At 44.7% G+C, this 24,271-nt stretch overlaps 1 protein-coding gene and 2 non-coding genes across 3 annotated transcripts; 1 reads left to right on the top strand and 2 right to left on the bottom strand.

The window, feature by feature from the left end:
• Positions 1-135: 135 nt before the first annotated feature.
• On the top strand, positions 136-17,736 carry KIF2C (kinesin family member 2C). The gene is made up of 21 exons (XM_030455093.1): positions 136-330; positions 406-500; positions 2,277-2,381; positions 2,605-2,653; positions 5,256-5,378; positions 6,088-6,204; positions 6,598-6,698; positions 6,952-7,047; positions 8,184-8,238; positions 8,325-8,487; positions 8,754-8,844; positions 10,431-10,494; positions 11,619-11,710; positions 11,826-11,968; positions 13,407-13,611; positions 14,048-14,158; positions 14,616-14,683; positions 16,166-16,274; positions 16,352-16,468; positions 16,825-16,951; positions 17,301-17,736. The coding sequence occupies exons 1-21, from the start codon at positions 267-269 to the stop codon at positions 17,375-17,377; spliced, it is 2,172 nt and encodes a 723-aa protein (XP_030310953.1). The 5' UTR covers positions 136-266; the 3' UTR covers positions 17,378-17,736.
• A 5,221-nt stretch (positions 17,737-22,957) lies between these two features.
• On the bottom strand, positions 22,958-23,072 carry LOC115598723. The gene has a single exon (XR_003987863.1). It is a non-coding gene; the product is annotated as a U5 spliceosomal RNA (small nuclear RNA).
• Positions 23,073-23,929: 857 nt separating this feature from the next.
• On the bottom strand, positions 23,930-24,044 carry LOC115598724. Its single transcript, XR_003987864.1, has one exon. It is a non-coding gene; the product is annotated as a U5 spliceosomal RNA (small nuclear RNA).
• Between the last annotated feature and the right edge of the window lie 227 nt (positions 24,045-24,271).

Raw genomic sequence — 24,271 nt, 5'->3', positions numbered from 1 at the left:
CCTCCCAGCATGCCCAGCGCCCCGGCCGCCGCCGCGGGCCTTCTGGGAGCCGCAACCGTGCTGCGGGGCACGCCGGGAGCTGTAGGCAGCCATGCGCGCAGAGCGTCTTGGGAGGTGTAGTCTTCCCAGCCAGCGTTTCCCGGCAGGCCCCGCGGCACGCCGACGCGCGGGGTTTAAATCAGCGGCGGTTGAGCAGGCCTGGGTTCTGCCGCCGGTCCCGGAGGTGCGGTCATTCCCGAGGAAGCTGCTGCTGCTGTCCCCGTGCCATGGACTCCCGCCTCTACCGCCACGTCTGCCCCGGCCGCCTCATTAACATCCAACGGAGCAACGGTGAGGAGTGGGGAAGGGAGGGGGGAGGCTTCGAGGGTCGCGGTCGGGCCGGAACTCAGCGCCTTCCTCTTTCAGGTTTGATCCACAAAGCGACGGTGAAGACGGTGAACGTGGATCGGGCCTGCGTGTCCGTGGAGTGGATGGAAAGCGGCGTCATGAAGGGCAAGGAGGTGAGGCAAGGGCCAGCACAGCTGCCCCGGGCTGTGCTGGGGCTCTCGGAGGGCTCTGCCTGGTGCTAACTGGGTATGGCTGGGGACGGGCCGCTGGCAGCCCTGGCCCACTCCTCCGGCTTCTCGGAGCAGACTGCGCTCTGCCGGAGCACCTCTGCGTCTGTGCTGCTGCAGATGATTTGTTTCTTTTTTGCAGTACCAAACCAGGGCTTCTCACTTCTCAGAGCGGACGTTGGGTCTCTCATGCTGTTGTCCACTCGTGTTCGATGTCTCAAAACTGCAGTTTTCCCAGCTATGAGGGGTGTTTGTTGGCGCTTTGTATATTTAACTATGGCCTTCAGGCTTTCCTGAAGACATAATGCGCCACTAATAAGGTGTCGTATTATAAAAGGGCTGAGTTTAAGTTCCTGAACCTGTACAGTGGTGTAAAACAAACACTGTGTAAGATGGGATGTGGGTAAATCTGGGGCGTTGGAGGCTGATGTGGCAGAACTCCTGACACTTAACAAAATTTGTTTTGGTAGCTGAGCAAACATGCTTGTCCTGTTGGTTTCTCTGGAACCATGTACTCTAGAGTTTAGTTAAAATCTCAAAGGTTCTTTGAAGCTGGATCTTTTACTGGTTATGTGCATGCTGCATTCAAGCATGCAAAATGTGCATATTCAGGTATAATTGCTGGCTAAATTGTGTATATGTGTTACAATATTAAGTCTTTATGAAGATGCTTCAGAATCTAGCAGTTTTCTTATACACTTACATATACCCTCTGTATATATACTCAAACACACTTTTCCATTATATTGTTCACATGTTTCTGAGCTAATTAACTTTCTAGTTAGATACTTAATGGTTTCATATAATCAAATGCTATAATTGTTTCTGTTAGAATGTGATGCCTCTAGAGTTTTTAGAAGTTCACCTACTTGGTTTTGCTCTTTTTATGGGCTTTGATTTTATTTAAGCATTAAAAAAATTACCTGAGAGCTCAAAAACTTCCTTGAGTGATGCTTGTGTTGCTTTGTTAGGTGAATACCAGTGTCAGCTGCTCTGCCATCAGAGTTTTGGAGTACATGTGCTTTCAATGTCTCCTGCAGGGTTAGGTTTGAAAAACTGAATCAAGAGAGCTGCTGCCTTTGTGCTGCAACTTGCCCTTGGCTGCTTGCCCCTGTTGCTCCCCCTGCCTGGCATCTGCCTGTGCCAGGACACTGTGGAAGGCAGTGAGAGCAGGATTATGGCTTCACTGGAGGGTCAGGCAGGAGGCAGCAGCTGGCTCTAGGCGAAATTGCTTCCAGTAGCAAGTGAAAATCCAGGTGAATTGACTTGTGGATTAAATGCTGAATCCTCCATTTCCCCAAGCAGCTCTTTGAAGTTTATTTCAGTAAGCGCAGTTGCACGGTGAACACTTAATGCTCTCACAGAAGCAGAAGTCACAGAGCAGCTGAGATTTACTAAGATTAGCAGTAAGAGATTAAAGCAGTTGATGCCAAATGTTCTCTGTCTGTCTCCTCAGAAGTGTTACTTCCATGGCACCTGCAGAGCTACCTGGTGCTTGTCAGATGAGGGTAAATGGCTTAACGAGCACATTTCTTCTAGTATATTTGGATGTGTGATACTGCTGAAATAGAATATAAGCCTTGCCCTTCCAGGCAATTTTAACATTTGGCAGGCAGTGGGTCATGTTTGTTTGTACCGAAAGTAAAGGTTAAAAAAACAAAGAAAGCTCTAAGTGGTAGCAGCAACATTCCACTCTGTAAAATCCTGCCTTTGCTCTTGTAGATTGACTTTGATGATGTGATAACAATAAATCCTGAGTTATCAGAAGAACTACCTGTTGCAGAGGTGAAAGAGAACCTTCCTTTGCAAGAGAATGTAACTGTACAGGTAAGTGTGAGTGATTTAGTCTCTCCTAAGGAACTAAAGTGTCAACAGCATAGGTCTTGTTATAAATAATACCCATGGTCCTAAAATTGGAGGTCTCTAACTTGACTTTTCTGCCTCACAGCTAGAATTTGATTGGAAATTCTTGTACCAGTGTTGTCTTGAAGTGCTGTGCTAAAGTGTTTGCAGCTTATTCTGGTTACTTACAGCATTCATTGTTTTTCAGAAACAAACACGTAGAACAACCCTTTCAAAAATTCCTGCTCCACGGGAAGGTGAGAAAATGTTCTTTTCTCTGCTATATCCCTGTGAAAAAGTGGTGGTGTTTCAGGGTAGCCATAATATTCTACTTTGCAGCATTATAAGGCTGCTTATTTAGGTAATTCTAAAGTTGAAATATTTGTATTGTGCTTCAAACCTAGCATGAAAATTTAATCCGAGCATACCATTTCATACCAGCATCTTGCAACAAACAGACTGCTGTCCTGTTTCTGAGATTTGTTGACATGTTACCCTTTCTTCAGCACTGCTGCAGTTATTCCTTGATACTTCTTCAAATATCACTAGGCAGTTACAGGTGCAGTGAAATTTAAAGTTTCACAGGGTGTTTTGTGAATACCAGAAACAGCATAAAGTAAGTGGCAGTTATTAAGATTAAAAGCATAAAAATGAGAGTGGGAAGGGCAAGAAAGGAATAGCGGTGACAAATAGATGTTTCCTCTTCAAACAGTCCCCTTAGACAATCACTAGAGCTTTATCCTTGGAGACATTTTAGATGAGGCAGCCAAAGTGCCAGCTGGTGTGGCATAGCTCAGTGATTGCATGTCAGTACAATGTTTTGAACAAAGCCAGAAGAGAAAATAGAGATGTCAGTGTGGGATTGCTAAAGAATTGTTTTTCCTAAGGTGTCAGGAGTTAAAAGAAAACAGAAAACATGGGAGTTTTCTAGCTTGCTTATTGGCACTTTTGTTTTTTTAAATACCAGGTGGTAGCATTATACTTTTGAGATGATGAGGCTGGATGGTTGCTAATTTAATGATTATATATAAGTGGCTGTTTAGCCAGAATGTGTGTAATTGAGCTGTAAACAACACAGCTGGGATTGTCTGGCCTTTTCTGTATGTATGTAGTACAAGCCAGAGAAGCTGGTGCCAGAAGAAAAGAGTATAAAATCCTCTTGTATCAGACAGGCAGGACATTCAGCCTCTGCACAGTTGTTCTGTATTAGAACATCCTGATCTTCCAAAAGTCCACAGAACTCTCCATAAATATGAGCTTGCAAGCAAAATGATTGGTAAAGTAGTGACTGTCTCTAGACAGATCAGTTAATGGAGCTGGATGGCCATCTGGAAAAATAAAGGTGTGTTATTCCAGTCACCGATAGCTGAAAAAAAGTCCTCACGGAAGTCAGTTTTTCAGGAGCATAGAATCTAAACGCAAATCCACGCCTTTCCTAGGGGTACAGTCTTGTTCCTGAAGACCTGCTCAAAGTACAAGAGAGAAGCAGTGTTTTCAGTATTTCTCCAATATTATTATCTGTTTTAACTTGTTAAACACCAGGAGTGTCAGTATTAGTCCTGTTGCAAACTCCACATTGTATCAGTTATAAAGCTAACATTGACTTGAAATTTTGGTTCTTAGAATTGAAGATCAGTTGTCTGTCTCCATATCCCTCAAGGAAATGAGAGAAGCAGAAGCAGTGCTTTCAGAATGAATTTCAAGAAGTAGATATTGCTTCAGGTCTCTGAATCAATAACAGCTTCAGAGGATGCTGAGTATTGTCATGTACAAGAGTCACTTGAATCAAATCCACTTAGATGCAGTAAATTCTCCAGTTGGTAGCCTGTGTAGGAGCATTAGCATTTACAGAAAAAGTGCTGCTGAACTTGTGATGAGATCAGATCTATGTGTGTGTGACAAAAGCAAACTGAATAAAATGCTATCTCCAAGTATAATGAAACTGATGCTTTTTGTTCCTAATGTTGCAGCAGTTACACGTAATGTCTCTGCAGCTGAGCAGAAGATTCAAGGTAAAGAGTTAACAGACAGGAGCACTGAATTTTTAGAGTAGGGTTCCAAGGAATTTCATCCAGAATTTAAATGAACCTTTTGTCTGAAACAGATTTGTGTCCTTTAAAATCATAGTGATTAATTCTGGATAAATTCTTGATTACTAGAGGTGAAGGTAGTTCTAGTTTGTATATCACACTAGTTTTCATATCAGATTTGCTTTCTTTACAAATGTATTCAGGTGTATGTTCCAGTCCCTTTCCTAGGAAGCTTTGCACTGGACTTAATCTCACTGAAAGAAGCATATTGGCATGTGATAATGGAGTTTGCTGACTAAAGAACCTTTTCCAAAAACTTAGTTGTGATTATACAATCTTGTAGTGGAATTTAGTGTTATCGAGCTCCCACTCTGCTGTGCACCATGCACATTGTCTGCACTGGTGCTGCAGTGGTGGGCATGATGCTGTCCATGACCACTTGACACACTGCAGTACCACTGTCATCATCAAACAATTCACACAGCCTTGCAAGTGTGAAGCTTCAGAGAGTTTTACAGTTCCCTGACTTGTGTCTTCTGAAGTTCTGGAGTTGCCATATTAGTGAATCCTAAAAGGTATCTGGAAGAAACACACTGGAATTGCAGATCTGGAATGAACTGTTTGTTTTTCTGCAGTGGTGTTTTTCATGATCACTTTTCACCCACCTGCATTGCTTTGTCCTGCACTTTGCTAATGCCTCAGAGATCTGGAAATGGTTCATTTAACCACACCTTGCTCCCCACCATTCTATACTTTGTGAGCACTTCATTACATGCAAATATCTGAGTGTCTGAGGCATGATGCTGACCTTGAATTCGTGTCTCCAAAGCTGTTCGTGGGCGTTCCAGGATGTCTGTTATCACAGAACCTTCATGCAGCCTCCAGGAAGAAAACGAGATGGGGGTGGATCCTTGCAGTTCTACACAAACAAGAAACAATTTATCAGTTCCTGGTGAGTGCAGAAAGAGGCTTTGCATGCATTTAATTAGGAAGACTAGATCCCTGGGGAATGATCAACCCCTACTCCTTCATGTATGAAATGACAAATCTAGAGGTCTGGCACAGTGGAAATAGCCAGGGCACTTACATGAAGGGTATCTCAAAGGACTTGGGAAGCAATACTGTTGAGTAATAATGTACTTTTTTGGCCATATACCTGCTGTTCTGCATGTAGGTAGATTTGGCATCTGCTTAATGGCATAAAGTGCCACCCACAGAACCAGAGTGGGAAAAGTGCCTTAGTGCTCCTGACAACATGCTCTGCAACTCTGTGGGTTGTAGTTTTTTACCTGTATTGATGGAATAAAGCAAGAACTTGAGCATACTTGAATTATGTAATTACTTATCTTTACCAGACCTACCCTATGAATAGTTAAGGGCATGCCCTGTGTATTAAGTTCTGCAAAGACACTGAAATAAGAACCTTGATACTAAATTCTTGACTAGTCAGTGTGGCCTTTATATGTAGCTTTGAATAGAAGTCGGTGATTGGCAAAGGATTTAAATTATTCACTCACTTACCACATGTTTTATCTAGTTCTCCTTCCTGAGCCAGAATCAGAGTTGAAGAATGCCTGTGGTCTATAAGGTTTTGCAAATTACAAAATTATTCTTGATCTTTGGGATCTAATTATTGGTTTTGGTCTGGCTTCTCTCTGCAGCTGGCCGAACCAGGGCTAGCAGGCTGAACTGTGCGCCAGAAGCTTCACTGACAAATGTAAATGGCAACATAGAGGAACATCTGCCTGCCTCTAGAACGATCTCTTCACTGAGCCCAGGTACCAGGGAGCAGTGGGTAAGAACTGACTCACCAGTCAGCAGTGCATCACTAAGTGATTGCTGCTCTGTATACTCCCAGACTGAAGCTTCTAATAGGTGGCTTTGGCAGGAAGACTGAATATCTGGAGTAATTTTACTCCAAATGTGTGATCATGTTTATAGTGGTATTGCCTCAGAAATGCTGCCTTGCCTTTAGAGTGGTAGTGTAAATTCCAGGGTAGTTTCTGTGGTAGGTAGGTCTGGTTTGGGAAGGAAGTGGCTGTCCTTCTGAAGATGATAGTTTCTTATGCAAGGCAGCCTGTCAGTAACCTGGGAAAGTTGAAATATTTGTATTGTGCTTCAAACCTAGTTATGAAAAATTTAATCTGAGGAAATGTTTTTATTTCATCTAGTTCGGAGAAAATCTAACATTGTGAAAGAGATGGAGAAAATGAAAAACAAAAGAGAAGAAAAAAGGGCTCAAATTAGTGAAATCCGGACAAAACGTGCCCAGGTGAAGTACTCTACAATACCCTAATAAGGGGAAATTCTATAGGGCAGTGTATCACAGTAGTTAGAACTGAACTGTATTTTGCATAGACTTTGTTCTTACGAAGTTGTACATAAGGATGGATTGATTCTAATTCCAGAAAGTTCTGAATCTTGTGAAATATGTCTAATTGTGTATAGCTGATTGTTTAATATGGTCTAGGGCTTTCTGCTGTACAATATTAATTGCCTTTACATCCATGTTTTTTTTCATGCAGGAATGTGACAGCAGCTGTCCCAACTGGGAGTTCGCACGGATGATCAAGGAATTCAGAGCAACTTTACATTGCCAGCCAATATCCATAACTGATCCAGTGAGTAAATACTGAGGCTGCTGACTGCAGTCTGTGGACAGACATAATTTTGTACTGAAGATTTTTGTATATGAGCAATTTAGTGCATACACTGCACTTTGGAAATCTCTGAGCATATTATGATCTTGAGGTCACTTACATCCCCTGTTTTAGGGCTAAGCTGCCTTCCATTGCTCTGCATGCATAATTAGTGAAGAATTTGCACTTTAACAACACAATCATTTGTGTGGTAACACTGGTATTTCTCAGGGCTTGTAAACGGCAGAGCCTGTTACAAGCTGAGCTTGTTGTAGGTATAGGTATAATTTAAAATGGACTATTACCCTATAACAGCAAGTGTTACTGTATATAAGCATATTAGTAATGTTAAACTAGGTCAAAAACTAGAAAAAACAGGCTTAGTGTTGGTATCTTCAGCAATTATGAAGGCAGCATTGTTTAATACCTGAGAACAAGTAGTCCTTGCCTAACAAAAGCCTTGTTATAACCAGAGAAAAATGACAGCACTTCAGTTAAAACAAAGAAGTAGGTGTGGACTAGCATAGAACACGGGCTGGTTTGTGTGCCTGCCTCCTACAGGGCTCAGTACATATGTGTTTGTGTACATACCACTGCATGACTGAAGACGAGCTTGTCACCCTCTGCTTTCTGCCTCACCCTGTGGAATGTACACTTTCCTAAACTCAACTGATTTATAGCTGTGTTGCAGAAATAGCTAAACTTCTGCACCAGTAGAGAATTCCAGGAAAAAAAGTTCCTCTGGGGTAAACTTAAATAACAAATTGCTTGAATTTGACTGTAGTTCCACTATTGATAGTGGAGTTTGCTGGAAAGACAGCAAAGGACCAAAGTATTTGTTAATTCTGGCCCACAATATTCAGGGCCCTTTATAACATGGCAGCATTGCAACCTGGTATGCTGGAGCATGCTAGATGAAGGACAATTGTTTGTAGTGTTTCTTTTGCAGAGAATGGACATACAGACTTGTCCCACCCTGCATGAGTGGGACTGATCACTATCAGAGGTAATTCAGATCAGCATATAGAAAAGTAGATGTGAGGGGATATTGTATCTTTCTGTAATACTAAGCAGACATGGGTGTAATTGGGAAACAGTTACTACTTGTTTTCTTTTAGATAGAAGAACATAGAATTTGTGTCTGTGTGAGGAAGCGCCCTCTCAATAAACAAGGTGAGTGTATTGACAAAGCACATCTGTCTTGGAGAAGTTTGACATTGCTTATTCTTGTTAAAACTGAGGGTCTTTTCTGTCAACAGAACTTCTAAAAAAGGAATGTGATGTGATTACTGTTCCGAGCAAGTATGTCCTGCTGGTGCATGAGCCAAAGCAGAAAGTGGACCTAACAAAATACCTTGAAACCCAAGCATTTAGATTTGACTTTTCATTTGATGAATCCTCTTCTAATGAAATGGTATACAGGTAATTCTTTCTGCTCAATGGGAATGACTTTCAAGATGAAAGTATGGAGCTATGGGTAGATGACATTCCAGCTTAAAGAAACTGCTACCTGAAATCAATATTTAAATCATTTTGGGGGGATACCAAAGGACTGAAAAGTCTAAAGTTTATTTTTGGCATGGCATTGCTGATTTCCTAAGGATTTGTCATTGTTCTTTCAGTAGGAAAAAATGATGGAGCAAACTGTGAAATCCTTGCCTTAACTGTCTTGTCTTCTGAATATCCAGGTTCACCGCTAGACCTCTTGTAGAGACCATCTTTGAGGGTGGGAAAGCAACATGCTTTGCCTATGGCCAGACAGGCAGTGGCAAGACACATGTAAGTTTGTCTTGAGGATCTCATTTTCTATCTTCAGATAAAGCATTTTAAAGCTCCTTGATGTTGACAATGAGTAGGGTTGTGTAAGGAGTTTGGATCTTGTGGGGTTTTTTGTCTCAAAGCTAATACTTCATCAGTTGTTAGTCTTCTTTTTCTGTAGTTTTATGTACTGGTGTTTCATTTGAGGTTCTGAGGAAAACTGCACTAAAATCATCCCACAGCTGGGTTTCTAAAGATTTAGGATGTCCTGACATGCTAGTCACAGCTCTTCTTTGCTTCAAATGATTGTTGCTACATAGCTCCAGTCTGTAAAATGGGGCTGTTAGCCTACATCTGAGACCAAAGCTATTGCCTGTATCTTGTTTTGAGTCATTTGTATATGAATAAGCCTCTTGTTGCACATAAACATTTAATTTATCTGGTATTGTTTATGCAGTAGTTGAATTGGTTTGTTCACTTTCTACCCACTCTTGTCTGCCAGTTGGAGTTTCAAGTTATCTGAAGATTGTTTTCTGTCTCAAAGGTGATCTGCTCTAAATTTTCAGCTGTCTTTTTTTTTAAATTTTCCTGGAAACTATGGGGAAGAAAAGTGGGAAACTCTTCCCTCCCATCTTGGCAGCAGAGTCAAATCTGCTGTTTTGCTGTTCTGCAAGAAGCCTTTACCACAAACCACAGTGATGGGGACTAGGTGAGCCTGCCAGTTTGAGGAATCAGATGGTTGCTGTAATGCCAGTGTTAGATGCAAGTTTTAGGCTAGCATCTTGTATCATTACTGCTATGGAGTGAGATGTGGGTATCTTTCAGTAACCCAGAAGGAAATTTGGAAGTTTACAGAAGTTTTGACATAGGTGGCCTCCATCACACTTGAATGGGCAAAACAGACTTGTTCATCTGAGCATTGTTACAGGAAGACAACTGTGAGGCACAAAAATCACAGGCAATGCTGTTACTTTCCCTTCCTGATATAAGAGTGCAGAACCAGAGAAAAGACAATAGCTGTACCTGGAATCTGGAGTGCTCCATATTAAACTCTGGAAATCAAAAGTTGCCATGCAACTGAATTGTGTTTTAAATCACTTACTGTTTCATATGAAAGTGATATAGCAAGTCACCAGGATAGCACCAACTGAAAAATCTGTTGGGATTAACAGTACTTTGGTCAAAAGAGTTAAAAGATAGTGTCTGCTCTAGAAGGTTGATACAGTTTTATAATCACAACCCTGAGCTTTTGCAAGTGGCAATGAAAATGTTACTTCACAGATGTCCTAAAAATGAGGCTTTGTTTCTTCTGACCAGAGATTATTTGGTTGCACTGTCAAAGCCACATTTCACCTTTTAGGAACAACTGCTTTGGCTCTGCACTGCAGAGCCCTACAGGCATTCAGCTGCTGGTTTGCATAGTCCAGATCTTTCTTCTGAGCTGACAGGGAAACAGCAATCTGATTTTGTCCTGAATTGCACTGTGCTCTAATCACCTTGCTGGCATCAAAGCTTATCTATCTGGTAGCATCCTAGTATGTTCTTGGGACTAAGATCAGGTAGCCTGGCTTGTACCACACCTTACCTCTGGCATTCTCTCTTCACAGACAATGGGTGGAGACTTCTCTGGGAGAGCACAGAATGCCTCAAAGGGCATATATGCTTTTGCATGTAAGTTGATTCTTCTTTAGATACAAGAATTGAGTTATTCTTAAGTAGATAGGATCTGGATTTGTATGGTTATGTAAAATGCTTCTGGTAGAAGATATATTCAGTAATTCAGCAATAAGTTGTGGGTTTTGTTGCATAAGGTATGAAGATGTTTTTCAGTTTCACAAAATATTTTGCATCTAGCCTCAAAGTTTCTAGATCCACAATAAACTCACCAGAAGATGCTTCTTTTTGAGGCAAAGAGATGACATATTTTCTAGTTTGGCATTTGCTGGGCTGAAATGTGTAATTTTGATTCTTCTGCTTTGCTTTTGTCTCAAACTAAGGATAAGGAAATACCTGACTTGAATGCAACACAACCCTATCCATTACTTGTTATACAGAAAGCTCGTGAAATGTATGTTATATTGCTTCTTGTAAGCATTAGATGCAAAAAAACCCCCTAGCTCATAAAAAATTATTTCAGAAAGCATATACTTAGAAGCCCCACCTTGATCTATAATGCTTAGAAAGCACCATGAACCCTGTCCTCCTCTACCTTCCCTTTAGAAAGGCATATTGTGAAACTAATCTGTGTAGCAAGGCAGAGCTATGTAGTTAAAACAAAAGCATCTATTTGCTAGTCTTTGAAAATCAGTTAAGTTTTTGCTTTTCAGCTTGATTTCGAAGCCTGCAGCCTAATTGTGAAAAGCTGCACTGGACCTGGTCAAAGGGTCAGCTAATTGGGTGTATATTGCCTCCAAACAGCAGCAATACAGGGGGAACCATGCTTTCTAGTCTTTTTGCAAGAAGTGCTTGAAACACAAAATACTTTGAGGCCTGTCCTAAACAACAGTAGGTCCCAGTGTTCCCCCAGATCACTAAGGAATGCTGCCTGCAGGTCACACTTGCAATAGAACTTTCTGAAGCCCAGTGTCTTTTCAGTCCCTGCATGAGGGTGCTTGTGAAACTTCTCCAGATGGTAGCAGAGCACTAATTGTTCTATTAGCATTTATTTAGGATGACTGCCATTCAGCTGCTAGACACTGCCTTATCGCTGCACAGTATTTGAAAATAGATCAAATGGCAACTAGAATATGTCTTAAACTAGTTAACTAAACTAAACTCATGCCTTTCCTTGCCAGCACAAGATGTCTTCCTCCTCCTAAACCAGCCCAGGTACAGGGGTCAGGGCCTGGAAGTCTATGTGACTTTCTTTGAAATATACAATGGAAAGGTAAGACTTTTTTTTTTAAATCTTGATCTGGCTTTTTTGGCTGAATGTTTTATAACTAGCAGAGAGAAACTTGCTAGTTTCTATAGTTCTACATAGTATATTGTTCTGAATATAGGTGTTTGACCTCCTGAACAAGAAGGCAAAGCTTCGAGTCCTAGAGGATGGCAAGCAGCAGGTCCAGGTCGTTGGTCTGCAAGAGAGACAAGTTGGCTGTGCTGAGGATGTCATCAGGATGATTGAGATGGGCAGTGCCTGCAGGTTTGGTGCCTTTAAACCAATAAGAATCATGTCCTGTTGTACCTTCACGTCTGCAAAAAATATATAATGTCTGTAGCTGGTGCTTTGATACTTAAACAGTAACTTGCTGTTCACAGTAATAGGCAGGCACTGAGCAGCACCTCTGCATGAAAAGGCAGTAACAGAATAAAGGGCTAGCAGGGATGGGTTTAGGCTGTTTTCCATAGAGGAAATCAGGGTTCATGGTTCACAAGTTCTCGTGTAATTCTCTAGAGAGAAACTAATCACACAAGTAGATGTCTGCCTTGGTGCCACAGCTAAACTGAACAGTCTAGCTGCTTTCAAGAGGTATCAACTAGTTTGCTGGAGCACAAGTAGCTCCCTGGAGCATTGGAATATCAAGGAAAAGCAGAAAAGCAGCTGGCATCGACCTACAGCTGCAAAAGTACTTTGGTTTAAATGAAGGCCAGATGTGTTATTCCAACAGCACCAAAAATGCTGCATGTTATTGATCTTGTCTAAACAATCCTCAAGAGCAGGTGCCAAGGGACAGCCATAGGCTTGGCTCATCATCCTGGTAGAAAGGCTGTAGTTAGGGCAACTCTACTATTGTACTGGTGTCTTTAATCAGCAGATAAAATATTAATTCTTAACTGAGACAGGTAAGTTGCAACTGCTGCAGAAACATCACTAGGCAAATGAGAACTCCTTGGCTTCTGTATTACACTGCATGTGCACATCCTGAAAGCTCGCTCAGAACTCTGCTGAGCCAGCCAAGAACTGTTTAACATTTCAGACTCTGCCTCACTTTAGGACAAACTCCCTGTCTTTGCCCTAGCAGAAGGGACACAGGTGGGACAGTAAAATTGCCATCCTTCTCAGGAAATAAATGACAGCAAAGGTCACAGGGAGCTTTATGGTAACTTAAGACTCCAGTCTGTCTTGCAGTGATGAGGCAGGTGCAGTTACACAGCAGAAGTGAAGTGCCAGGCCAGCTTGGCTGGAGAAACAGATTTACCATGCAGGTAATGTGCTATCACAGTTAATGCTGTTTAGTGGAGAGCTTGGCTGAGCTTACTGTGTAATGGGAGGTGCATTAGGAGAATGACATGTGGCCTGCTCTGAGGCAGGGAGATGTTGTGCTGAAGGTGTCTTCCAGCTCCAAATCCATGTAAGGCATTAGTCAGGCTTTCCAGCATAGGTTGGCTGGGTTGAGGCAGGCAGCTTAAATAGCCTTAAATCTCCACAAATGAGTTGCAGGTTTGTATTTCTCACAGCAGTCTTTCTGTGCTCTTATATCAGAGGTAATTCCATAATTCGTGCAAGCTTAAGGCAATAATATGTGGGATAAAACTGGGAAGGTTAAGCAACTTAATTGAATGGCTGTAGGTCTTCTAAATGTTGCTGTTAGCACTAGATGTTTTCTGTGAAAAAACATTTGTTTGCATTTTTGCTGCAGGACATCTGGGCAGACATTTGCAAACGCAAGCTCTTCACGCTCACATGCCTGCTTCCAAATCATACTCCGCCGAAAAGGGAAACTGCTTGGCAAATTTTCTTTGGTGGATCTGGCAGGAAATGAGAGGGGAGCTGACACATCCAGTGCTGATAGGCAGACACGAATGGAAGGTGCAGAAATCAATAAGAGTTTGCTGGCTTTGAAGGTGAGCTATAGCTCCAGGAATGAATAGTGTTAGTCAACACATGGATTCTGTTCAACTCTGGGGTTATCTGTTTGGTTTCTTTTCAATCCAATGGAAAAGAAGAGCAGAAAAAAAGATCCTAGTTTAATATATTAACAACCCTGAGAATGGCATATACTTCCATTTAGAATTTCTCTAGAAAAGCAGTGCAGTCTTGTTGGGCCAGACACTGGTACAGCCATTTCAAGCTTAAGGTGTCTTTTTTTCAATACATATGATGGATATAACAGCTGTCCTGTGACAGTCAAATACCTGGAGGATATTTAAAAGGCTATGAAGCACAGAACAGGACATGCCCCTTCTCCAGCCTCTTGGATTTACTCGCAGTTGGTGGTAGCTGCAGAGCTGTATGAGAACAGATGCAAGTATTGCATTCACAACACTTGTCTTTTCATAGGAATGTATACGTGCTCTAGGGCAGAACAAATCTCATACTCCTTTCCGGGAGAGCAAGCTGACCCAGGTGTTAAGAGACTCCTTCATAGGAACAAACTCAAGGACCTGTATGGTGAGTACATGCATAGCACAAACGCAGACACTCCTTATGGGCTTTGCAATTTGACTAAATAGCTGCATACTCCTCTTCTAGAGCAAGGGGACTTTAAAGTCAGAAAACTTCAGTTCTCTGTAAAAAAGTCATTACATTTTTTTTCCTCCCCTGCTCACACTGGTGAGGTTTGTCCAGTCCCAATGGAAGCAGAGCTGTAAAAGTCACTTTGATACAGTGAATCTACTGTAGTGCCTGATGTTTTCCCAAAAGGATTTGCTTCCCTTGGAGGATGCAGCACAGTGGGTGCACAAAGTGGAAAGCTGGATACACTGGCATGTCCCACAGAAGCTATGAAGAAAAACTGACTTGACAGGCTGTCTGGACTCTTTGTCCTAACATGTCACAGCTGCCTAGTGAGATCTGTAGGACCACTAACATGAGCCAAAGTCACTGAGGTCTTCTGTTCTGTTTGCAGATAGCAATGATTTCTCCAGGCATGGGTTCATGTGAATACACCTTAAACACACTGAGATACGCTGACAGGTAATGGCCTTTATGACCTCTACATTCTACTATTGTTGCAGTAGGTTTTTTGACTGCTTTTATTCTGACAAAGTTCTCTAGTCAATGCCCATAATAGCAATTTGGAGGTTTTTTGCTAAGAGCAAATTATCTTAGAGCTGTCTTATGACACTAATCTGTGTGTTCCCTGAGTGAGACAAAATAGAGATTGTAATAAATTGTGACTAATGTCTCCTTTCCCCAGAGAAGTTTCATGCTTCAGACTGCCCTGTTTTTTGCAGAGATTTACCAAGTCCTCAATGGTTACCTCCATGCCCTCTACTTTTTGTAATACTTTGGGTCCTGTCAATAAGATGTGCTAAGAGCATGTCCCTGACAAGACCCAACAGACTGCACAAAACACTTGGTGTTCTTAATGGATTCTGACGTGAATTAACGGGGTAGGGTATGGCACCATGGAGACTTCAGGTGAAATCTGAAGGACCTGGAGAGCTCAAATGCCTCTTAACAGATGGCAGAAGTGTTTTGAATGCTCCCATGGTTGACCTTGGGTACCCACAGCACAAGATAAGTATGCAGAAACTGAGTCCCAGGTTTCCCTGAGGGTCTTGCTGATACCTGGAACCCTGGCAGCGAGTGCCTTCCAGTCTGTTCTTCACATGCCTCTGCACTTCTCTGGTGAGGTGACAAGTAAAAAGGAGACTGACTTTTTTTATGTGGTAACAGGATGACACTTGCACATTTCAAGCTTAGTAGCTTTACTTTGTTTAGTTCACAAAAAGCTGCCTGGTTCCTTCCTGGAAAGCATTCTACACAAGGATGTATGGGTGTTAATTTTGTGAGCATTCAGGACACTGAATCCTGACAGATTCATGGATTTGGTTCTAGATTGAAGATGCATTTTTTTCTGGTGGACAGTCATTCCTGCTGACCTAAAAATACAAAAGACAAAGTACAACAACTAACTTAATGTGCTTCAGAAGATTCTAGTCTTGAGTTGGGCCCATTGGGTTTTTATCCAGTGCACAAGGCAAGGTCAAGCCATAAGGAAGGGGGTAGCAGGCTGACATTCACTGGAAATACAAAGCTTACACTAGGAACTGTAACAAAATGCTCAGCTGGTGTTTGATACCTACCTGTAGTACCATGCCATCAACCATGGCTTTTGTCCTTAGAAAATCAGCCTTATTCCTTTTCTTTCATAGTTAAGTTTTCTTAGTTGTTCATGACAGACCAAGCTGACATGTGGAAGACTGATGCTGTGAAAGGTCCTGTTGGCAATTAGCATGTTGTACTTGGACATTTCATTCCAGGAGAGGTCCTAGATTGGACATGAAGACAAATGTCTTGGGTTTTTTGATATCCCTTTGGTGTTTCTGCTCATGTGAGCTTATTCTAGGGGTGGTAATGTGGAACTTTAAAGAACAGCTGTTTCTTGCTGTGCATTGATTGCACTAGCCTGGAATCTGCTGGCAGGAGTCTGAGTGACCAATCTTGTTGCAGAGTGAAAGAGCTCAGCCCTCATAATGGAAGTGGTGAAACACAGAATCAGATGGAGACTGAGAACGAGGAAACGGACAGCAGTGGAGAAGACTCAAGTCTCCAACACAGTGTATGTATGCAGTGAGCTGAGCATATATCAAAGCTGAGGACTACTTTCTGTTCTTTCTGTTGTGCTTTTTCTTGCAGCTCTCCAAAGGTGATGAAGAAGATATCTCTCCCCACATGTTTGAATTTCGTGAGGCTGTAACTCAGATTCATGAATGGGAGGAGAAGATTGTGGAACAACTTAGAGAACTGAGACAGGTATGGGAAGAGGCAAGCCCATCCCAGGCTGCCTTCAACACGTTAACAGCAGCTTGTCTTGTCTGAGCCAAGTGCTGCTGTAATGCAAGATTCTGGCCAGTGGTGTTACTTTTTTCTCACTCTCAACTTTTTCCTGTGTTCTTCTACCCAACTGGTTAAACTGGGCAATTTCAGTGCTTGTGACCAGCTGGTCCCTCTTTCTCTCCAACCATCAACCTCTAATTGCTGCAGCCAAGCACTTATTGGTACTGGTCTGCAGAAGCTCAGCTCTGCCACTTGGTATATGCCAGATTTGGAGAAACTAATCAAATTCCCAGAAAGTCAGTTTCTCATAACTCTTATCCTTGTAACTATAGAGAATGATGACTGAACTGGACTACCTCTTGGGAATCGCAGAGCAGCCAGACTATGATCTTGAGACCTTTGTAAGCAGAGCTAAGTACTTTGTAGATGAGAGTCCAAGAAACTTCCTCAGTGTCGGAGGTATGTTGGTGCCTGTCTATGACCAGTGCTGTCACTTATCTTTTTTCAAAGACCTGAAAGTAACAAAAGCATGTGGGGGTTTGAGCACCACCCAGTCCTTCTGTACAGCTTATGGTTTGGATCACTTTCCTTGATGATTATAGGGACATATCTGAAACGTCCTGTTGTTTGCACTTCCCAAAGTAAAATTTTTGCTCGTAACTTTGATTTGATTTGCTTTGCACTGCCATGTAAGACTGCCTTCCTTTAGCAGAATGTGGCCCTGGCAGAACCCTGCTGAGGTGGGGGACAGCTGGGCTGGGGAGTTCAGCTTCGAAAACAGTTGCCCTGTCACTGTCTTCCTTTACAGAAACATTGGATGCCCTGGGGGCTGCCCTGCAACAGGAGGAGCGAGCCAGCAAGCAGATGAGGAGGCAGAGACCTTAGTGTGACTACAGCAAAACCTGGTTCACAACAGTCTCCTGTACGTCTTGCACGTTTGTTGGTTGTGTGTGTGTAACTCCTGGTTTAAATGTGGTAGAGTCCGTGGGTCACGTGCACCTGCAGGCACCAAAGACAGCAGCCTCTCTCTTTATGTCCTGGTATCAGGGTGCTCAGCAGAGTGATAGATACATACCCTGCAAGGCCTGGGGAGGAGGGCCTGAGCATCTGCAAAGATGTGCCAGGTATATGGCCCTCTGCTAGTGACAGCAGTGGTCTCTAGGAGAACTAAATACACCTGTATAGTCTTTCTAGTGTACATAAAACTTTTCCACATATGCTTGAAGTACTGTAAAACTGTTGCAAGTCTGGCTTTTTTAGAAAGAAAATGTGCTATATAATTGTAAAAAATCAGTATTTTAAGTACTTGATAAATAAATGTTTAATTATCTTCTATCTTATAAAAGATGTTTTGATGTTTCTTGCTATTTTGGTTAAGTCTAATGGCCCCTAAAGACCTGGCTGGTGTTGTAGAGAGGCTGATTTCTTTGATTAAGGGTTTTTTTAAACTTCTTTTTAAGTCTTTACTCTTGTAGTTTTTATATAAAAGTACTCATTTTGCCTCAGTTTTGAGATTTTGCAGGGTAGAAGTTGCCTAGCTAGAAGGAAGCTGGTTTAGAGGATACCCATCTCCTGCATCTGAGCATAGCTCGGCATGTAGTGAGTGGCTCAGATCGTATGACAGCAGTTATGATGGAAAGGGCCCTGTGATGCTCTTGTACCACTGGAGTTCAGTTGGGCTTTGAAAGTGGCCCTAGAATGTTACTTCACATTTTGTCACAGTTCCCATGGCCCTGCATGGGAAATGGCTAACATGCCATATAAAATACATGTGTTCAGAGAATTGCAAAATCTGTGAGAAGTGCAAATCTGGCCACTGGCTCAGGTGCATCAACGTTCAGACACAGTCCTTATGTGCATTCTGTGTCCAGGTGACCCCCCCACAACCTGTCCTCTGGGGAGGAACAGACAGAGGGAAAGGGTGGGGGAGGTCAGATGGCAGGCATGTGCTGCTGCCCTCCCTCCTGCTTTTTCTGTTTTCCCTTCAGGGTTTGTCTCTGAATGGACAAAACAGCCCTGTGAGCTCTGGGTCAAGCAACACAGGATGCAGCTATACAAACATTAGATTACAAAGGGATCCTTCTACTGTTAGTCCCCCTTTCCCTAGACACCCCACCCTGGTCTTCTGCTTCCCAAGCTGCCTTTTCTTTCACAAAGTAAAGGGTGTAATTTGACTGTGCCCCAGCTCTGCACACACCTGTAGACTGTATCCTTGACGTGTCTCTGGGTATGTCAACTATATTGGATACCAGTTCTTCAGCTTGGACTGGATCCATTTTTATGTACCAGGTCTTGGGACTGTCCTGGAAAAGGCAGCAAAAGAGTTAGGATTTTAATGGGACCTGGGCAAGAAGCAGTGGCAGGCAGCTAGAGAAGGGATACTTCAACCCAGATCCTCCACTGCAGCTTGGGCACTTTGTGATCAGCAGTTTAGGTACTGGGAGCAGTGTGGGGCTGAGTGCTCTAAGGGCCTCTGAATTGCCAAAGCTGACTTGTACCTGGGCTCTACATGCATCATCCAGAGTAAAAGGGCTGTTAGAGCCTGCTGAGGCTGGACTAAAGGCAATCCTGTTCCAGTTCAGGTGTTACTACACTTGGATTATCCAGTCTTGCCTAGTGCTGTCTTGGGAAGTAAGGATGGGCCTGGGTGCAAGGAATATGATTCTATGATTCTATGAATAAAATGTCACCCCTTGTTTGTTCCACCTTCCCTCCCTGGACCTAACACGGTTTACTAATCTGTATATCTACCCCAGCAGCTGGGGATGGACTTGATTTGGAGGAGTCACCTCTTGCCTCATTGGTTCTTCAGCTGATATTTCTGACCCAGTCACAGAAGCAGCAGGAGTGTAAGATTCCTCCCTGCTCTGCCTTGGGGCTGAGTGACAGAACTTGTTTTCCTGAACAGAGACTGACAGTGAACTCTTCTCAAAGGATGGTTTGGTTTATTTCTGGGCTCCAAGGCAAGACTGGAGTCCCTGCATCCCTGCAAAATGTATCAAGGTCCTAGGGCCACCAATAAACTCTATAAAGAAGTCATGTTTACCATGAAGTGCTGGAACATTGCTTGTCCTAGAGCTGCCTTTACTTGCTCCTCCACAAGGGGAAATGTGTGGACAAAATACTGCAACAGAACAGAGAATCGGTGTGTGGCGTGAAGAGAGTTTTGGGTGCAGAGAGGGCAGAGCTACATGGCTGATTTAGCTCCAGATAACTTGTCACACCAGTTAAGTCCCTGAATGCCTTTAGCACTGGTGCTACTGAAAACACCAAGAGGAACTTGTGGGTCCTAGCTCTGGCTCAAAGCCTCACCTTGTTCCCCCCACCCTCTACCAGTGCCAGTTCCTACTTTCATTGACAGAGGGAGGGTGTTCCATTAAAATTATTGCAATGCAGTAGATGTCTGGAAATTCATCGTGCTCTACTGTTGGTGCCTACTCAGAGGTGCAGACCCCCTGTGTTGTGAACATTTTTTGCCTGAGCAGCCTGGTTCTTGGCCATCTCTCTTTCAGCTCTTCCCCTCTACTGATAGCATAGTCCTTCCTGTTACACAGGCAGAGTTGTGCTGAGCTCTACCCAGCACTAGCAGGGAAAAAGTAGCCTGCTTATAATTCTGGGCTAGTGTCTTGCTCCAGGCAAATTGTCTTGGTTACCCCCTTAGCTCTGTCTGTGCTTGCTACCAACAGCAAGAATGCAAGCAGAACAGATGTATGAGGGCTAGCATTGGCTTCTGAGCACCCTATTTGTGGTGGTAGGAGTACAGAACTCTGAAGGAAGCATCACTGATGCCTTTGTGGATAAGCCTGTGTCTGCTATGCTCAGAAAAAGAAGCCTGACACAAAGGGAGCCTTTTTGTTTCTGGGAGACGATGTGTTACCATGCTCACCTCCAGGGAGGTGCTGGCATGTCTCTGGCTGGCCGTATGATCCTGGTTCCCCACAGCAACTATCAGGCCATGTACTACTTTCAGCTGGATAAGCTCTTCAGCCACTTCTGCAGACTCCTTGGCTAATACACTGCAATGAGACATGGCATCAATCCTTGTCCTATATAATGGGAAGAAGCACACAGAAAATGGAGTCTGGGCCTCTTGGTGCAGACTTGCTGTGACCCCAATATAAAATGATGTGTGCACCTATCCTGCCCTGAAGGCAACAACAGACAGGAGAGCCTCAAATTAAACAAAAAGATATATGCCTACACATGAATTAGCAATCATTTTAACATGTGGGCTTGCTGAGAACTAATTGGTTAATGGTTAGCAGGAGCTTCCTGGGGTGTATTAAAGTCTTGCAAATTTCCTGTGTGACCATGAACAAACAGCCCAGGACACAAACACCATCAGCTACTTCTGTAAGCATGTCCCTAGAGGACACTCCAATGTGTCTCCTTACCCACCAAAGGCTTTCTGTCATCACCTTTTGCAGGAAAAAAATGTTCTAACAGCACTATCTTGTGGACACTACAGGAAATTCATACTGAATGCAGAAGTTTTAGCACATATGGATGCAGTGAATCATAGGTGCTAGAATCTTCCTTTGAGTGGCTGATATTAAGTAAGGGTCTCTCACAGCTCACTGTGGCTCCCACCTGTGTGGAGAACACAGTGGCCTTGATCAATACAGGCCTGCACTGTGGAAGGACACAGACACTGCTTGCAGGCCAGCCATAAAGGGGACATTGTGACTGCACACAAGGCCAGAGCGGATGAAATTCCACATTTCCTTATAAATAAAACTTCAAGCCAGCTCCAGTGTCAGTAGCAGGGAAGGTCTGCCCCATTCCTGAATGTGACCTTTCTCTGAACAGCCTAGGATTTGGCAAACCTGGGGTACATGGAGAGCAGTGCCAGAGGTGAATGAAATAATGGTCCCCAAGAGGAACACGTCTCAATCCTTTCCTGTGCAAAGGAACCACATCTCTAAGGTCCCTTTTATGTTCCTGTGTATTTTGCTCCAGAGTTTCTTACCCGATGGCTTTTGCAGCAGCTGCCTGTTGAATATACACCAGCATGGCCTCCCTCAGGGAAAGCTCAGTTGGGTCTGCATAAGGAACATTAGAAAAGTGAGAACAGTGCATTGAAACACTTCTGAGATGTTAGAAGGGAGGGGAAGTGGAGTAACACTGTTGGTATGAAGAAAGATGTTTTTTCAGGAATTATGCCTCAGGGAAACCTGGAGCTATGTATCATATGTAGTGCCCTCCAAGGATCTGTGCACAACACGTGATGCCCATGGCAGACACAGCTCAGAAAACCTGGGCCTACTCTGATGAGTCAGGTGGGAAACACCTGGGGCTGGAACACTTCATCATCCTCACCCAGCACAGAGCAGACCTCAGTGGGTCTCTGGAGGCCTGCATGCCAGCATTAGTGCTGCAGACAAGCTCTGTCTTTACCCGGGCAGCCCCATAACCCTTACCCCTGCACCTCCTCTATTAGTCAGGGCAATGGCTAAGCCCTGCAGAAAGAACTGAGGGACCCTGGGACAAAACCCCTCCCTGGTCACCAGGGCAGGGCACAGCCTGCTGTGTACTCAGAAGCTATGGTCAGCTTTTACCTTCGGCAGGCTCCTTGCAGAAGGTAAACGAGTTCTTCCTGGATGGTGTCAGAAGTGCAACGAGGCCCTTCAGCACTGCTGGACGGACCTCGTGGGCCATGAGGGCCTTCAACAGATGGAGAGCTGCAGGAGACAGGAGCCGCTGTCAGCGCTGACACTGCAATCTGAGAGTGCTTGGGATAAGAGGGATTATTAACTCACTTATCTTAGAGAGGAGTTCTCAGGAAAGATGCAGGCAACCACCAATTTAAAATGCATCGTTAATTCCTTAACGCCTTGAGTACCTTCTCTCTACATCTGCTTTTAATAACGTTCAATTTACCCATGTAGAAGTGATGCCTCTAAAAGTTTCCTCAATAATAGCAAGTGAATCTTCCCACGGTAACCTTCAACATTATGGTTAAACGTTGGCAGAGTCTGAGACTAGTACTCTTGATATAGCATTTGTTGCCCCAGCATCTATCCCGCCCGCTCCAAACCCAAATCAGGGCGAGGGGCGCCCGGCCCGACCCAGCCCAGCGCCGCCGCGGGCTCACAAGCCCCGCAGACCCCAACAGCTCGGACCGGCCGCGGGGAGAGTCAGCGGCGGCGGATACCGGCGGATACCTGCGGGGTCCAGGCACGGACGCTGCGGCAGTGAGCGCTGGGTATGCAAATCAGACCAATGGTGATAAGCAGCTGGTAATGAGGGGGCAGTGAGGGGGCTGCAAGGCGAGGCGCAGACACAGCTCTGCTCACGGCCCCGGCCCTGGCAGTGCCCTTTGCGGTAACAGCATTCCCGCAACACTCCCAGAGTTCAGCTGTCCGCTCTTTCTCGGACTCGTCAAAGACTGCTTCTAGCGAACCTCGTAGTACTGAACAATAATATACTACGATTCTCTCATCTATTTTTAACCAGGAAGGGGATAGCTTCACCGAAGTGAAGCCTCTAAAAATTGATCGACACTCGTACTTGTTCCTCTCCACGGAAATCTTTAGTAAAAGGCGAAAGATTTATACGATCTGAAGAGAAACCAGAGTATACCTGAACAATGTCCTGAACACATACAGGCCCTCGCCTGTCGATGTGTAGGACACGGCGACACCCCCCCCTTTCCAATCCCACTGTCATCCGGCCCTATCCCCGCTCGCCGCCTCTGTCGACACCTCAGGCTCGGCCCAAGTCCACCGGACCGCCGGCTGGGACCGGCGGTGTCCAGCGGAGCCTGCCCTGCCCCGCACTGCACCCTGGGTATGCTAATCGGGCCATGCTGATGAGGAACCTGCTAATAAGCCTCTCAGCTCAGCTGCAACGGGAGGGAAGTAAGGTTGGGCGGGGACCGGCGGGGCAGAGCGGTGACAACGAATAGAAGAGGCCGAGGGCCCTGGGGCAGCGGTTCGGATTCGGCAGAGGCCACGGGACCCTCACACCGTTTCGCCCGGAAGGGAGCTCGGTGGCGAGGGCTGAGGATGCCGAGCGCGGAGCCCCGGGTAGTAACGATTGGGCTCGTGCAGGAGCCCCACGGCGGCAGCAGCGCCAGAGTGGTGGCTCGGACGGGGCTGGAGCAGCCGGACAGCGCTGGGGTGCCGGGGCAGGCCCCAGCCTACCGCACCTCCCGGTGCCCGAACCGGCAGTTCCGCTGCAATGTCTGAATAGGGAAACGGGGCCGCCCGACCTCTCGCCGCTCATCTCCTGATCCAGATGAGGGTAATGTGGCCGCTGCTTCCAGCGCGGGTAGCGGTGACGCGTAGAGGAGCGAGATCCTAGGGCAGCGATATAGGACGCCAGGGAACTTTGGCCGGACCGGGCTCGACCCTGTGGACCGTGGTGACTCCTACGCCATGTCCGCTTGTAAGGCCAGTTTTTCGCATAATCTATTTTTTCTACAGAAGTAAAAATAGCTTCACCGAAGCGAAGCCTCTAAAAATTCGGTATCACTCGTGTTTGTTCCTCTCCACGGAAATCTTTAGTAAAAGGCGAAAGATTTATACGGTCTGAAGAGAAACCAGAGTATAACCCGCCATCTACCCGCAAACCAAGGCATCCCCATTTGTCCCTCCTACAGACACGGCGACCCCCCTCAAGCTCCTCCTCCATCCCCCCCCGGGTCGGTTCCCGCCAAAGCGGTCCGTTCCCCTGGTGCCGCACACAGGCACACTCCCACTCTCGGATCCGTATGGATCCACGGGACCGGAGAAATGTGCTACGAGTGCCGCGCCGCCGGCCCGCGGTGAACCCTGG

Source organism: Calypte anna, chromosome 8 (assembly GCF_003957555.1).
Source record: "Calypte anna isolate BGI_N300 chromosome 8, bCalAnn1_v1.p, whole genome shotgun sequence".
NCBI classification, from domain to species: domain Eukaryota; kingdom Metazoa; phylum Chordata; class Aves; order Apodiformes; family Trochilidae; genus Calypte; species Calypte anna.
This window is presented reverse-complemented; position numbering and strand designations above follow the sequence as displayed.

What these genes read in the sequence shown, in the direction of transcription:
- KIF2C (XM_030455093.1), top strand. Translation starts at nt 267, where the DNA reads ATGGACTCCCGCCTCTACCGCCACGTCTGCCCCGGCCGCCTCATTAAC. An exon ending in AATTCCTGCTCCACGGGAAG is followed by an intron (nt 2,654 to 5,255) that starts GTGAGAAAATGT and finishes GTGTCTCCAAAG; the next exon opens with CTGTTCGTGGGCGTTCCAGG. An exon ending in TCTAATGAAATGGTATACAG is followed by an intron (nt 8,488 to 8,753) that starts GTAATTCTTTCT and finishes CTGAATATCCAG; the next exon opens with GTTCACCGCTAGACCTCTTG.